General features: G+C 37.0%; 1 protein-coding gene across 38 annotated transcripts in view; it reads left to right on the top strand.

Annotated features, from left to right (window-relative positions):
• The window catches only part of ABI3BP (ABI family member 3 binding protein), a 168,226-nt gene that overhangs the window by 133,480 nt on the left and 17,691 nt on the right, over positions 1-17,055 (top strand). For all 38 annotated transcript variants that reach the window (XM_059836480.1, XM_059836488.1, XM_059836609.1 and 35 more), the window contains 6 exons: positions 4,994-5,089; positions 9,154-9,264; positions 11,962-12,045; positions 13,523-13,591; positions 14,261-14,473; positions 15,927-16,038. In XM_059836480.1, coding sequence (XP_059692463.1) covers positions 4,994-5,089; positions 9,154-9,264; positions 11,962-12,045; positions 13,523-13,591; positions 14,261-14,473; positions 15,927-16,038 — 685 coding nt within the window. The remainder of the gene's footprint in view (positions 1-4,993; positions 5,090-9,153; positions 9,265-11,961; positions 12,046-13,522; positions 13,592-14,260; positions 14,474-15,926; positions 16,039-17,055) is intronic.

Genomic DNA, 17,055 nt, shown 5'->3' with positions numbered 1-17,055 from the left:
TGGCTACTCTTTACTGATGTTTTCTAGATGTCAGATCCACAATAAGTACTGGAAAATGCTTCATTGAAAAAGATCACCCATATGTTTGAGTCCAAGTCAGGAGGCTTGGTAGGGAAGCCTTAAAGCCAGGTATCTCTCCAGTTACTCCCTATGCATATGATGTGTTCACATCACACCTACCCACACTCAGACCATGCAGTATTTGGACTGTGCAGTATTCAGGCTTGGATCCTTCAGCAGCAAAATATTCCATGCTGGTGGATGGCAGACAACAGTGAGAGCTTCAATTTACATATCCTTAACCAACAGATAACAAATGTCCCTAACCACAGAGATTTATTAAAAGTACATGTCTGCTTGGGAGAAAAAGAATTTATCCTTTTTCAGGTGGACTTGATTTTTCCATCCAATCAACATAATGTTTTCAGTGTTAATTCATAATGAATCTGTATTTTTCCATGTCATAGAGCATTGATTTATTACATCAATACAAATAGCATTGGGGATTTATTTTTCATACAGCCATCAGTTAATTAAATATATATTTTTTGGGATTCTTCACCAACGGTTCAAGTTTAAAATAATAAATAATATAAATAAATAAATAATGTACATATTCCAGGGAAACATTTGGCTGACCACCCACTAAAAGTTCTATTGTCCCATACTATTTCTGGCTCCTGTTACTATTTCTATGCTAGCTGGATTAGAATACCCTGAGTGATATTCCACCTATTCTAAACGTTTTTGCCTATGTAATGTTTCTTTCTGCTATATTTGTCAATTTAATACCTGTTGCTGATCATAGAATGTCTTGAGCTACTCATTCCTATACATTTTCACAAGCTCACCATGTTGTTAGAAATGGTAAAAACTCAGCAGAGATGGTTGTATATTTAAATTGAATTAAATTTAACCTGTTTAGAGTATGGCATACATTTCTGTATTACATATGGAGTGAATGCCTTCACTACAGGTACAAGTTCTTGACCTTTCATAGTCCTTCTGGTAAATTAAATGAGGCCATCAAATTCCAGGACATCAGAGCCAATTAAAGCATTAATTGCCCAATTTCAGTAGTTGTGGGTCAAAAGGTTTTGTTGTTAACTGGCGCTGGAAATCACCTTATACAAGTGAGGTTTCTAATGTCTGATCACTGGAATAGGAGAATCCAGGAGTGTTTCACGTTATGAAATTATGCACAAACACACAATCACATTACACAGCACACTGAGCTTTTCTCTTCTCCCCTATAATCATAACCTCAGCAGAGGTATTGGTAGGTTATTAAAAACACCAGCAAAAATGCATACATGCTAAGGAAATCAGTAGTATAAACATAATACTAGTAAACTGCTACATGGAGTTTTATGTTCTTAATGCTGGTTTAAGTTGCTAAAGTATTGTTTTAAGCAATCATATTGTAAGTGGCCCTCTTGATGTGCCCATCATTTGTTATTATTTCCACATCTTTATAGTAGTGCCTGTTGCCAGGAAGAACTAGAGCTTGGTTGTGGTAGATGGTGCCAGAAGTCACCAAAAACTACTAATTACTGGGCATGCTGTGTGTACTCACTGGTAAATAAGTACCTTCTTTTAGAATTCTTCTGGAAAATGAAACTTCCAGGAGTGGTTTCCATTGCCAAGTTAAATATTTTTTCCCTAAGTTAAAGAAACATGTTGTAGATGTCTCTTAGCTAAATTTTCTGTGCTGCCAAGTAAGCCCTTTAAGTCAAAGTATCCAAAGTACCAAAGGCCTTTGTTATCTCCTGCCGACTTCTTTGAACCTCCAACCCCACTGCCAGAACAGCTCATTGACACATTTCTGTGAGGCTGCACCTTTCTTCTGAGAAGTGTAAGAGAAATCACCAATGAATTTCTTGCATTTATGTCATCTTGTCAGTTTGTCACAACTTTTCAGGCTGTACTTTTGATGATCAGTAAGGAAAGTCCCAAGACTTCTGTAAGGCAAGTACATCACAGTATTGCGCCAGTGTCTGAGACATAAGGCTGACTGTGCCCACAAAAATAAATTTGCACAAAAAGGAATTCAGGTAACCAGTTAAATCTTCTGTGTCTCTCCCAAGCAATGTGCAGTTAATTATCTATTCCAAAAGAATTCCTAAGTCTGCAAAAGAGACTTGGGAAAGAACTCTATAACCTGGAACGCCAAATCCTACCAGCTGAGCAAAGACAAAAAAAGGTCCTTTTTCACTGTTTTCTGTGGTTGGCTTATCAGAATCCTGAACTTTTGATCTAAGATTAACAGAATTTTTAAGTGGGCTGTTAGGAATATGCTCTATAAGTGTAACAGTATGTTTTCAGACTTACCTTTAGACATTACATCACTTATTCTTGGATATTCTGATATTTGGACACCAGTTTGGATCTTTTAATTCCTTGCTGGACTGGCCCCACTGTTGATTGTACTCCATTTCTTCTTCCTGACTGGGCTTGTTAGCCTCAGTGCAAAGATGTTTCACCCCATGCAGGGAGGGCTTGGCAGCTGCAGGGCCCAGATGATAAGCAGTGGAATTTGTTTTTTCCAGCACCAGCACATGGGGTTGTGGCTGGTTTCCTGGCAGGCTTTTCAGCCTCCTGGCCAGCTCTAGTGCCAGGTGGTAAAATGAACTGTGGAAAAGAGGCAGGGATTGCTTCCTCATGACTAGCATTCCTTTTAGTTTTTTGTCATGTTTTAGCCATTTTCTCTAGAATGTCATTTTATTCAGATGGCTTTTCATGTTGGTGTATGTAACTTACCTTACTAGGTTGTTTTTTAATTTAATCCTAGCCATATAAATACTGCTCCTGATTTACTGAGCTTTCTGACAAATGTCAGCAAACAAACTTAGAGCAACATTTCTATTTCCCTTGTGAAAGGGAGTCATACATGGTTTTCATTAAAATGACCATTAACTTTGAGTTCTATTATCTTTTTATTTAAAAACTCTGTGTGTATAGCCAAGTTCCAGAGGAACTCAAGTATAAAGGTATTTCAGTTTATTTTATCAAGGGGACTTTTTTCATTATTTCCCTTTAAATGATCCACCCTCCTAATAGTATTCCTACAATTAAAGACATCAGAACCAGGAGAGGTTAGTTTAACATGTTCCAGACCCCATGAGCGTTTCCAGGAAAAAATATAGAATTAAAAAAAGACACAAAGACATATGCAAATAATAGGTCTATTCTAAATTCTGGTTAAAAGTTTGGATGAATGTGATAGGTGCTTTTAAAAGGCAAGTTAGATTAGGCAAATGCTATGAGAAATATAGCAAACTTTGGTTTTGCAGGTAGCTCATATGGAAACACAAAGTTTTATGTAACTTGAAATACTCAAAATAGGAGATTTTGTCAACATGAAGGTATTGTGGTTTGAAACTTTGACTTATTTTTCATTGCTACTTTACTAGTGTCAGAACAGAAGTGCATGTTTCTGAAAAGAAAACAAAATTACTTCTTCCAACTAGAACATGTGCAATATTTTGTTCATTCTCAGCTGACATAACTCAGAAAAGATTCTGAATCTAAATTAGATTCTAAGAAGCGGAATAGAGATAGGTTTTGTGTAGAGACTGTAACATGCACAAATAATTTAGACTTGTAATATGCATTTGTGTGACTTAGTGTGCATTAGTCAATGTACAACCACATTGATATGTTCACCTAAAGGTGAGCTGAGAAACTAAACATCCTCTAACTATACCTCATGATGTACAAGATTATTTTTATTTTTTTAAGGCTAGTGCTGGTCTTCTCATGCCTTTTCTTCCTTGAACATCATTCACATGAAACGTTGATTATCACTCTGGTGCTTTGTATAGCTGAAGATCTAATTAATCTTTTTAATTACCTGAAGACAAATTGCAGTTACATAAATCCATATGATGTGTTCAGATATTTTAGACACATGGACCAGGTCACCTGCATCCATTTCCCAGCTTCCTGCAAGTCTTACTCCCAGCTTACTTTAATCTTCACTATATTATTTATCGTGTATGGACTGTGGATTTGTAATGAACATGCAACAAAGTGGTCAAATAGTAAAGTAATTGAAAAATTGCTTCATACAATTAAAATACTAGTGAAATGTCAAAAAAAAATTGAGGACCAGATTATAAATCTATGAAATCTTTAGCTGAAGTGATTAGATCATGTTGGAACAGGGTTGGAATTTGATAATTAAAGTAATATTGAGATTTATTTTTTTAAAATATGACAGATTTTAGGGATTTTTGTCTTATGTTCTTAGCAAGGGTGTGGGGGGGCTTCCCACAAACATGATGAAGTTGCAATGCATCTTCTTGCTTTACTGTATATACAGTCTTTATAAAGCAAACATACTTACTTTATGTAGAGACAGGATATTAATTTAACATCCTGGCTGTCCTATAAATACCAGCATGTGAAACTGTTGTTCTGTACCAGGAGTTGATCTTTAAATGCCACTTACTTTTTAAAAAATGTGTTTATATAACTTTTAAGTAGGACTTTCTCTTATATACAAACTGGATGTTGTGTATACTTTGTCTCCTGTACTCCAAACATGGTGAATATATTTGGTCCAGAACTGCTCTGAACATTTAATATGGAGGATGACCAGAGATCATATAATGGGGAAAAGGAGAACTTTGCCCTTTGCAAGAATCAATGGACATTTTACTCTTTACACAGAAAAACCAGAATGTTCTCTCAACTCATTTTTCCACGTATAATCCTGGTTACCTCTTCATCTTATTAATTTTCTCTTTCCAAATATACTTTACTCGAGGAGTGTTTAAAATGAAACTGCAGGCTTTGTAGAACCAGATCACTTTCCACTTACCTGAATAAGAAGATAATAGATATCACCAAGTTATCAGTAAAAACACAGATGAGGCACATGTTGGTTTTGCACATGATGTCAGCTGGAGTTTGACCATATTCAGTATACAAGTATACCATGACTTGGTGCCACACTGTAGATACTTATTTCATTTCCTTTTTTTCACAGATGACTTTTATACACCTGAAGCTACTGCCAGACCAATTGACGTGGATGTCAAAAGACCTCCAGAATATGTTGACACCTGGCAAAAGCCAATTTCTGGTAAGGTTAATAAAAGTAAACAATAGAGCAATTTTTAACAGTTGTTGTTAAAAATAAAAACACTGCCTTTTCAGCACACAAAACACTTCCACTGAGAAGAAAAAATAATTCATAATCATCCTCATCAATACACATTCTTGTGGCTTTAGGATGCTACTGAAAGAGATAAAAAGAAGAATAATTTATAGCCACTACTTAGTCACTTACATATGCTTAGTCACTACATATGGTAGAAATTTTCACCACTAGAGCTGTATCCTTATGATCTAACAGCTACAATACTGTAAGCACTAATTTTTTCCATGCTAATATTTTCCACATAGCAAAGGAGAATCAGGTAAAAGCATAACCAACTCGTACTCCCATGTATGAGGAAGTTTCATTGAATATTGGGATTGTTGGAAAAATTAGAACATTAGGCTTGAAGGAAAATAACAATGTGGAGTAAATCAGATTACATGTTTTTTTGCATGTATAATACAAGACTTGTAAGGTTTACTCTTCTGGCAAGTCTTGCAATCCTGTTTTCAAAACAATCAAAATATTTTAACTGAAGCATAAACACAACAGGTAAGTACCCTGATGTGTAAAGAATTTCTCTGTTTCATAAGCATAATCAAGCATAAAATTTGCTTTAGATGGGGATTTTTTCTGACATAGAAACAGACTGAAAATGAAATCTTTTGTTTTGCTCTTGGATTTGCTACTCAGTGGCAGATGTTCTTTTTCGATACCTTCTTTTTTGGGAACGTGTTACTGGATTTTAAAACACTGTTTTGTAGTCCTATTTTATAATTATGTGTTCCTAATCCCTGTTGGATTTTCTTTGCACCTGATTTACCTCTACAAAGACAAGAGCCTATCTTGATGGCCAGGTTCTGATGTTTTATCTTTTTAGTTTATTCAGTCTGACCACTGTACTTTGCAAAGATTAAATCTAGCATGATGTACTATTAGTAGCAGCTGAAGGCAAACTGTAAACTCAAAACAAGGATGATACTCTGCACTTTTTGTTACTGAATGTCAGGCAGTGGTGTTTCCTTAAGTAAATCCAACTTGTGATTTGCAGAGACTTGAAGGTTTTTTATGCACATAAATTTGAGGGGACATTAAGACCAACTTTTACTTGTTTTATGATATTTGATGTCAAAAGTTAAGTTAGAGCTTTGAGGTCAGCCAATACCTTGAACTGTAGTCATAAAAGGTGGTTGGGTATGGTTGTGAAGTTAGCTACTACTGTTTCATAATTTTCTTTTATAACTGCAGCCTTAACATGTACATCAAAATTCATGGAATTGTAGAATGGTTTGGGTGAGAAGGAACAATTAAAGATCGAAGAGTTCCACCCCACCTGCCTTGGGAGGGACACCTTCCACCAAACCAGGTTGCTCCAAGCCCCATCCAACCTGGCCTTGCACAGTGCCAGGGATGAGGCATCCACAATTTCTCTTGGAAACTTGTGCCTGTGCCTCATCACCCTCACAGTAAAGAATTTCTTCCTAATATCTAATCTAAAACAACTCTCTTCCAGTATATATTATTATCTAATATAAATCTATCCTTTAAACAGTTTAAAACTGTCTCTCCTTGTCCTACCACTGTTAGAAACCCTTTCTCCATTTCTCTCACAAGCCCTAAGTACTGCAGATTGCACTAAAATCTCTCTGGAGCCTTCTCTTCTCCTCATTAAACAACACCAGCTCTCTGAGTTTCTTCACAGCAGAAGAGCTCCAGCCCTCTGATAGATTCTGTGGCCCTTCCATGGACTTGCTCTAGCAGGCCCATGTTGTTGTTTTACTGGAGAACCCAGAGCTGGATGCAGCACTCTAGGTGGGGCCCACGAGAGGGGCCCACCTCCCTCTTCCTGCTGGCCACACTCCTTTTGGTGCAGCCCAGGATATTCAAGGCTTTCTGGGCTGCAAGCCCACATTGCTGGTTTGTCTCTAGTTTTTCATCCAGCAGTATTCTCAAGTCCATACCTGCAGAGCAGGGCTGTTTTTCATGTCTCATCTAGCCAGTGCTGGGACTGGTGATTGCACCTGCACCCAATCCAGGAGCTGGATTTTGTTCTTGGCTGTGATGGAGTCCAGGAGGTTTGCATTGGCCACTGCTCAACCTGCCAGGGTTGTCTGGATGGGATCCTTCCCTCCAGCATGTCCACTGCGCATCCAGCTTGGTATCATCCACAGAACTGCTGAGAGTGCACTCATTCCCATTATCTGTGTCACCTATAAGGATGTCTGCCCTAAGAGGCTGCTCATCCTTCTCTTTCATCAAGAGTGTCTGAGTTAAGGACTCCCAGTCCATAAAGAAGCCTAGAGGTTAATTAAATGAGAACATTTCACCATGTTGTTGTCCTTACAAGAATCTACACTCACGACATCCCTAAATTCTATTGTGCATCCTAGTTTACAAGTTCACATACTGGTAATTAGACTTTGTAGCATCATTGACCAGCACCCAAATCATTGTTGGAAGTAAAAGAAGGGAAAAGTAGGAGTTCTTGTTTTTTACAGAGTACTCTACAGTAGAATTGTGACCCACTACTCAGAATGCGATGTTTTAGTTTGCCAACAACTGTTGTAGTTGTGCTGCTCAGAAAATATGATAGAAACCACTGGCAAGTCAATACTTGCACATCTTTACTTCATAAATACCTTGGACAACCCCTCCCCTAATTTTGAGCAGGGGGAAAAGTAATGATGAATACTACCATATAGTAATATCTAGGATATGATGACATATATACAAAAATTTATTCTATTTTTTCTAGCCTTAAGCATATTTTTTTCATCTCCATCTAGAAATTAAGAATTACTATGAAACCTACAAATGCTATTTTCAAAACCACTACATCCTCCTAAATTAGGTAGAGCATTATTTTCTGTCTTGAGCTGAGTGATTTTTAAAAATAAATCAACTGTTTTATAAGTGACTGCAAGAGTCCAAAAAGGAAAAAGGAAGAAAGAGAGATGGAGATATTCCTGGTTGTATATTATAAGTATTTCCAAAAAAGCTCTCCTAAATGAATCTTTGGATCTGCTCCCTCCTCGCCCACAGTCTCTCTATTTATAGGGTGAGCTAAGGTCTGATACACAGGACCTGAGGTACCTTATGGAGCAAGTAATTCACTATCAGGCAGCTTGCATAGTTGTTGACATTGGCAGCCTTAAGAGAATTATACTACTCTTGAGGATTTTCTCCTTTTAGGTACAAAAAGGCTTTTGTTACATAAATGTGTTGCACATATCTCCTGGATTTTCTTAAGGAAAGAAGGGCAAAGGTGAATAGTGGAACAAAAATCTTTTCCTTTGCCTTTCCTTTGCATAATAAAATCCTTCATAATTGTCTGGAAAATACAGTAAAATTATTTTTAAGTATGAATTAAGGGGCTTAGGTTTTCCTTTTAGACCTCACTGTCAAAAGAAATTATCAGATAAATGTAATGGGTACTGGCTGGAGCTGCACATTGAAATAACCAAATTGGGTGCTTCAGAAATTTCGACAACAGTAATTGTTTTTAGCCGTGTCAGTGTATGAGGTGACAGTAACTTTTTTCAGTTTTGAATGACTAGAATAAAGTGTTCCTAATGATAATTTCATTTTCTTACATATTTTGCTTTAAGCTGAGGGTGGCCTGTTGTATTAGTCAGAAAGTACAAGAGGTCAGAAATTTTGTGAGAAGGATACTGAAGATGTTTCCTAGCACATTGAGGTGGTGTTTGTTGTATGAGGATGTATCCATTTCAATGCCAAAAAATTACTGTTGACAAAAGTGAGTAGCTACACAGAAAGTGAATCACTGAAACTCTTGTGAAAAATCTCAAAGGAACTACATTTTTTTTCAGTGTAAACTTTGTTTAAAACTTCATGGCACGCAGTTCTGAGAAATTTAAGGTTGAAATTGCAACTCAGATCATCTCCTAATGTCACCTCTCCACCTTTGATATTAACTCAGGCATGAAACATTGCTTGAGAAGTCAGAATACAACTTCTATTGTGTTTCTGATTTGATGGAATTTGAAGTTAAATAATTAATAATGCTGTCTTGTAATGTCATTCAGTGACTATACCACCTGGCCCTCAGCACCCTCCTATACCTCCTGCCAGACCTACACAAATGAGAAGAAAACCTCTGCCTCCCAACACCGTGACTGGTAAACCAGGGAGTCCAGGTATTTCAGCCTTTTCAGCATAAACATTTTATTGTGTGTGAGATAATAATGGCTAGCAGGGTATCAGGGAATTCTATAGCATAGATTTCTTTGATCTGTGATATCTATAGAAAGTAGTCTTTTGGAACATATAGGCCTTGTGGTTTTTGTCTTCTTACAAAAACTTTGTTTCTTTTTTTTCCCCTAACCTAGTTATATCAAAATCACACCTAGTAAGGAAGCTGAAAACAAAATAGCATGCTCCAAGTCACCCTTTAAGATAAACCTTAAGAATATTTCATGTCTACTGATATCATTTTTTTGCTATTTAATGTGCATGTTGGATGGGAGATGTTGACTATAGTGCTTCAGTGCCTAGTCCTAACCAGTTATTTGTTATGGAATTGCTCATACATATACATGGTTCATCCATTAACCACTGCAAAAAATGAGCTAATAGTCATCCAGACAACTGACTGCACTGGGAGGTAGAGCTGAGTTGTTTCATGTGCAGAGTTTAGCTTGATTATTGTGCTAAAGTATTCTAGCTCCTCAGTATTGGTTTAAGAGGACATAGAAAGTTTCACCTTTCCTATTTGATTTTAAGTTAATCCTGAAGTGGGTATTAAGTGTCCACATGGGTGTTCTGTCAGTGGATTCTATATAAGAATCCTTAGGCTAACATTATTCCATGTAGTCAGAAACTATCATCTCCTTAAGCTTAACATCATGACAGCTTTTTTCCTCTTCATATTGATCTCTGTAGTTCCTTGGAGATATTAGAATATACAGCTAGTATATACGGCTCTACTGGATTTCCTATCGTGGGGTTTTTTTGTATATTTCATTTTGGACTTTATCTTCTATTAAGGTGCTAAAGACCTAAATAATACTTTAGTATTTTGTGTGGCAGATGGGTAGCAAGAATCTCCAGGATGGATGAGACAATCTATATATTTATTCATCGGCAGAGCCAAGATTGAAATACTGTGTCTGTACTTGTTGTTGTTGGGTGGTGTTTCCTTAGTAATAGTTCCCAGAAAACAGAAGACATCATCAGTCTTAGACCTGATGTATTTTCTTTTGCTTGTATTCGGATCTATACTAGTTCTCTCCACTAAGTGTCTAATTAATTTACCAGTGTTTTGAAATTTCAGCCTTTTTCCTGACAGTGGAGGCCAGGTTGAGTGGTAGTCAGCATTTACCATACCTTCCTAGGCTTTCAGGATGGAAGAAATTGGTTAAATGATCTGGTTCTTCCTTGTGGGGACAGTAGAAGATTTTTCCTTCTGTGTTTCCTAGTGTTTTATCCAGCTTAGTTTTAAACATTGTGATTTTGTTTCTTCTGGTTCCCTGGAGAGAGAGACAGTTCCACTGTACCAACAGGAAAAATTTGCCTCAATGTTCTTCTTGGATTTTCCCTGTCAGAATTCTGTCCTATTTCTCATTAACACTGTGATTAATTCCTTACTTGCATCTTTCTAACTCATCCAGTGGATATTATGGAAAGGTTTCTATGCAGACATTAAAAGTCTCCTGAATGGGTAAAAAAAAATGGAAATGAGAGTTCCAGAAACTTTGTGAAACTGAACTCCAGCGAGAATCTTTCAGATTTCCACTTCATTAAGAAAATTAGTGGAAAGCGGGGATTTTTGTTGCCTTAAACTTGGCTCACCAGACTTCTGCCTTCAGTTGCCATGTCATATAATATATGACAGGGAAGTAACTACATGATGTAGTTCTTGACTCTTCAGGGTTGAGATTTCGCTGTCATATCATGGTTATCTGGGAGTATCTGCATGTTTTATGAATTTAAGTCTTGTCTTTTACAGCCATTATGCAAGAAATCAAGACCTTTACCACAGATTTTTTGCCTCTTAGAAACATGTTTTCTTTATTAGGTGGTAACAGCTGAAGAATAACAGCAATGTCACATAATTTAAAATACTTTTTTTAAGTAGTTGTCTAATTATAGGTGATAATATTGCCTCTGTCTGTTAGTTTCTGTCAGACTTATGGAACCTACTACAGAAATTAATTCAGCAAGGAAACTTTTCTTCTTGAGAAATATAGTGCTATAAATGTTGAAAATGCTGGACTTGGCTGCATTTTCTTTGCTTTCATTTGAAGTGTATCTTAATTTCATTAAGTATAAGCTCCAGTACTGTTCTGTGGTTAAACTCTAAACTCTCAAAGCAGACCACAGTTAAGGACTTGGTGTTTATCACTAGAAATGTTCCAGCACCACTAATGTATGTGCTGTATTGAGAGCAGAAATTAATCTTACCTTTATTTGAGGGAAGAATCCAAGTTTCAGTTGCTGACTTCAGCCATTGTGCCTTGCAACTCAGGAAGAAACGTGCTCTTTCTTCAAGGAACAGCAGTGCTAGTGCTGGTCCTTTTGCATCCTTTTACCAGTCTGTGTAGGATGGTTCTGTGCATTAAACCAGGTTATATTCTAGCCAACTAAAGTCCTCCAAGACAACCTCAAAGTAGCAAAGAAATTTCTTACTGGGTTTTAGGATTAGGTTATGTTTGCAACTAGCACAGTTCAAACTCACCTGAATCCAGCTGAGGGATTACTAGGATTTAAATGAAAATACTTGTTGCATGAAGCAGTTGTCACAAACTGAGTTCTCTTAGAAAATGAGAAAGCTGTTTGACTCCTTCAAATGCTGAATGTCTTGTTGCTACAAGTCCCTCCATCTGTCACTATAGCTAAGCCTGCTGGACCAACACCACCTGTGAGGACAGGAACATTATATAAGACGCCAACAGCTTTTGCAACTCCAGAGTATTATGGTAAGCATGTTATAAACAGTTCTGGTTTCTTCTCTTTTTGGGGGGGGGGTTTTGGTTGTTTTGTTGTTGTTGTTGTTGTTTTGGGTTTTTTGTTTTGTTTTGGGGTTTTTTGTTTGTTTTTTGTAATTAACATTAAGATTAATGTTCCCTTCCCTGAACTTTATTGATGCATTGTATATTTAACATAAAAACTATTGTGTGTGGAGTGATTCTGATTTCTTTTATGCCTTTGACTTTTCTGATCTGACTGAGATCTAGCTCTCTTCTCATACTCATCTTGGTAATTGAGAACATGACTAGGCTTCCATCTTCCTAGAAATCCATACATGCTTAGTAGGCTTTCAATACTACTCTGTGGCCTTTTAAAGCTCTGCAAAGGCTGGACAAGGCGCTTCTTTTCCTGGATGTTTCAATTTTCCCAGGACATAAATTCAACATATTATTCATCAGTGACTGACAGTGCTCATCATAGATGAGATAGCCTCCTTTATTTACTCAAACTCCCAACATTTAAATTAAAAAAATTGAAGTGGTGCAATCATAGTGGTCAGTGGGTGATTTGCCCTTTATAAAACTGGGAGTTGATTACAAATTCAGAGCTAAGTCTTTTCAAGGTGGCATACAGTAATGGGTTTGGAGGAGGATGTGCTTAGAATTTTTGGGCCCAAATGTGCAGTTCTTGGTATATTGTCATGAATGAAGCTGCTTCTAATTTTCCTGGATTTATAGTAATACTTAAATTCTTGTCTCCTTACGATGATCATGAACTCAGTATGACCCACAGTGCCCAGTAAAGCACACTGGATGCTAGATTTATTTATAAATGCCTGTTGGGAAGGTATTGTGTTTTATCTGTTGAGGTCCATTGTAGTATTTGCATCACGTTCAGTGTAGTGGCTAATTAATACAACATTGTGCCATGAATCCTGACTGCTTTAGCACATTTCTCTTCACCAGTGTATTTCCTTTCACTTTTCTTCAAATTTTGTGGAACTTGTACACTCTGAAGACAGAATTTTTTTTTATTTCCTTATCCTTATTTTTAGAGAAGTTACTGTGCCAATGTAATAGTTCTGTATATCCCAGGAACATCAAAAAAGCCCCCAGTTTAACAGCCAGCACAGTACAAAAAGATCCTTTTTCCATGGCTGACCTTTTTGTTCCTTGACAAAAAATTAAATTAAAGCAAATGTAAGACAATGGTCTAAAAAGTATTTTACATATATTGCGTGAATTGAATCCAGCAGCAGTCATGAAATCTGTCATTTTTATTATGACTGGCTGTACTAGCAGGTAAGTACATGGTTTACACAGCATCACAGAAAAAATACCTAAAATGAAGAGCCAGATCTGCCAGCAAATGTCTACCATTTATCTATTCTTATAGTCATTTAAAACGCCAAAGGAACTGTGAAATGCTGCAGTTCTAACACTGAAACTTTGTATTTATTGCAAATTATAACTGTGTTTTCTACAGTTGATGCAACAGTCTTCAGCTCGAGTCCTACATCAGAAACAGATTCTTCAGGAAAACCAAGGTACCAAGGTAGGATATTCATAGCTAGCTATGGTATTTTTATTTCAGGGAGCATATGAAGTCTGAGCTATCTTACATCAAATTATCTTATTTTGTTATTCAAAGGCCAACACTTTGTTTGATTCTGTATCACTTTAATGGCAGAGGCAAGAGCTGCAGTACAAACCAGCATTTTCTGGACTAAGGTTATTGCTCCTTCTGTTGAAACAAAAGTGTATGTCTTGTATTAGCATACCCCTCAAAAACTGCAAGTAGAATTATAGTCTTATTTTACTATAGAAGAAATAAAGTTGATTTTTTTTATTTTGTGACAGATTTTAATTCTTTCAAACAGGGTGTATCACCTGCTAATATCTTCAGAGTTTCATTTCATCAGTGGTCCCAGTGGGAAGGGGGTGAAGCAGTGAGATTCCAGGTCAAACAACAATAAGTAAAATTTGAAAAACAAGGAAAAACCCGAAATCAACCACAAAAACATAGAATCCAAAACAAACAAACAAAAATGAGACCAAGGAGCTTAATATTGAATATATGGGGTTTATTCGGAAAGCTTTGTGTTTCACTTGTGCAGATTTTTGCTTGGTGTGCTGAGATGGATATTGTGCACCAGGTGAAATGGCACTGCCATTTTGTAAAAAAACTCTACTGAATAACAGCTCTTTCCTATATTGTTCTTAGCCCCCCATGTCAAGTACATGAAGAAAGATGATGATGTGCCTTGCTCCATCACAAGCTCTCTTGAACATTTTCCTCAAGAAGAAGTTGGCAGCAAGGAAGAACCCACTCGTCCTCCGCAGAATCCTCCAACCAACCTCACGGTGGTGACTGTGGAGGGCTGTCCATCCTTTGTCATATTGGATTGGGAAAAACCAGATAATGACACTGTTACTGGTTGGTTTGGTTTCTTTCCTCTGTTCTGTGATAATACAGTATTTCCAGCTTAATTTACTTTCACAGTAGTTTTTAGTAGTTTAAAAATACTTTAATCCCCAGGGATTAAAGGAGCCCAGTGGTTTGGGGTATTTTTGTGCTACTGTCAGCTCCAGTGTGGATAAGAAAATGCTACTAGATTATAACAAGATTTACACAACAAGGATCATTGGTGTCAGTGATGACATAAAAAGATACTTAAGAAATATGACTCTGTATCTCCTCCAATTTTCTGGCTCCTCTCTGTACAGGATCTGGTAAGATCTATTCAAGAAGTTCCAACAATACAGCAGCATATCTAGATGCACACCCATAATGTAGGCATCTTTCTTGACCTGAGGCTGTTGTTTCACAGTGGGCCAGACACAATCAAAGCTTACATCCATCTAGTAAGTCAGTAGAACTTTGCCAGCATAATACTTGCAGTATTATGACCCACTGCAAGAGGGTCAACAAGCCCACTCTGTTAAAAAAATCTGGTTTTTCTTTCATTTCTAAAGGAAGAGGTTTATATGAAGAATAAATGCCTGTGAGTCATGCAGGGCTCAGCATACAGACTGGTAAACATGCAAGATGGCCATTCTTAATTCTTCCATAATCTTCTGTATTTCAACATTGGCTGACAAAAATTGAACATTGAAATTAGCTAACAACTCAGTCAATGAGTCATCAAAATCAATTCTGAATTCAAGAGACGGCATTGAATCCTGTTTTCTGAAAACAGTGATTGCTTCATATTGGCACCAGTACTGCATTACTTGTTTAGACAGGCTTAAACCAGTTTTGCTGTCTTCTTTTTCTATTTTTGTAGTTTGTGCATGTTTTTCCAATCATCTTATTTAGGCATCACATCTCTTTTTTTTTAAATAAATTCGCTGTTTCAGACAGAAAGGTGGAAACAGAAGACATAACTTGTTGCATCATTTTGCCTTTTGAATGCTTACTTAGCTTGACTTTCACTGCGTACCAGGGGTTTCATTTGGTGTGCCCAAAACCAAAGCATAATGGAAAGGTCTGACAAATAACAACCAAAACAGTGATCACACTCACCTCCTTGTTTTCATGAAAACTGCAAGTGTCGGGAACCAAGACCTTTCTGCTCATGCTTTGCTCGTTTGTGTTGCCACAGAAATGAAGAGCAGTTTATTATCTTGTGCACTGAGTAACAAGCAGGCACTGGATGGACTCAGTAGTTCTTGGTGTGTGTCTGTTTGTGCACGCTCATTCATTTCCTGCATTTTTTTCCAAATTGAATGAATTAAAATATCCACATCATGTATTGACTCCAGGCTGGCAAAAGGCAGAAAGGTTGAATTCCTGTAAAATTGCATACTTATTCACTATCTAGTTGTATTTAAGAAGCTCAAGTAAGAGATGTTACTTGATCTAATTTTTCTTTACTGTAATTTTCCAGAGTATGAGGTTGTGTCAACTGAAAATGGAGGAAGTGACGGTGAAAAGGAGAAATCAATTATCACTACAAATCAAACTCATTCTACAGTGGAAAACCTAAAACCTGACACAAGGTAGCTAAATAATATATTTTTTTAAGTTAATCCAACTAATTTAGACTGTCAGCTGTCTGCCACATCAAATGGAAATACCTATGGAAATAAGACCTGATCAGTTTTACTCCTGTTTTGATAGGGAAAAAATGTATGGTTTGGTTTAGCTTCCTTGTAAGTTAACTGATAAAACATATTTCAGGAATCTTTAGGAAGTTTACAAGAGTATTGGTGGTCTGGACAAAGTGCAGAAGTGACCTATTGTATCAGAAAGACTACTTGTCAAAAGTAAGAAAATGACTGTGAAAGGAAAACCACGTTTGTCCTGAATAGACCATTTTCTTCCAGTGTCTCAAAAGAACTGGCAAACTAAAAACGAGTAAGTGAATCCCAGTTCATGGTGTGCCTCTCATGCAACTAGTTCAAATAAGCATGACTTATCTTTAAATATCAAATCTCATTAAAAAGTATTCTTCTTTTTATGGTAAAATTCAGAGCCCAGAAGAAAACCACTTGTCTTTTGTTACATTGTTTACTAATTGCATCAGAAAGTTAATGAGCGACACTTGGGTTTTTTCCTGCTAGACCATCCGTCTGGCTTTGGTGAGTGGATGTTTCTGGTTTAGACAAACTAAGATATAAAGGCATTCCTGAGAAGGGAGCAGCTACCATTCACCAACCCCAGCCTCAAAAAGAAAAGACAGAGAAAGCCTTTCTGGATCCAGACCACCACTACCCAAAATTGAAAACCTTTGATATAAATTGCAGTTGTGCATGTCCCCCAGGTCTCACCAGATTTAAGGATGTAAAGTCCTCAGAGTGGCTCTGTTCAATAAAACTGGCATTCCAAGCAAAATTTCTGTTTCCTAATTGTGAGGACATCTTGAGAGCTTTGGCAGAAGCACAGAAGTTACTGTTACCCCTTAAATCCAGCCTTGCTGGCACGCTAAATTCAGGGAAAACAAGAAAGTGGTTAAAAGTGGTGTCATCATGTAGACAGTATCTGTTCTGCCAAGAAACATCACATGTCCATCATAA

The sequence above is a fragment of the Haemorhous mexicanus genome, chromosome 2 (genome assembly GCF_027477595.1).
Source record: "Haemorhous mexicanus isolate bHaeMex1 chromosome 2, bHaeMex1.pri, whole genome shotgun sequence".
NCBI lineage: Eukaryota > Metazoa > Chordata > Aves > Passeriformes > Fringillidae > Haemorhous > Haemorhous mexicanus.
Note: the sequence above shows the minus strand (reverse complement) of the source record. Positions and strands in the feature narration are given on the sequence as shown.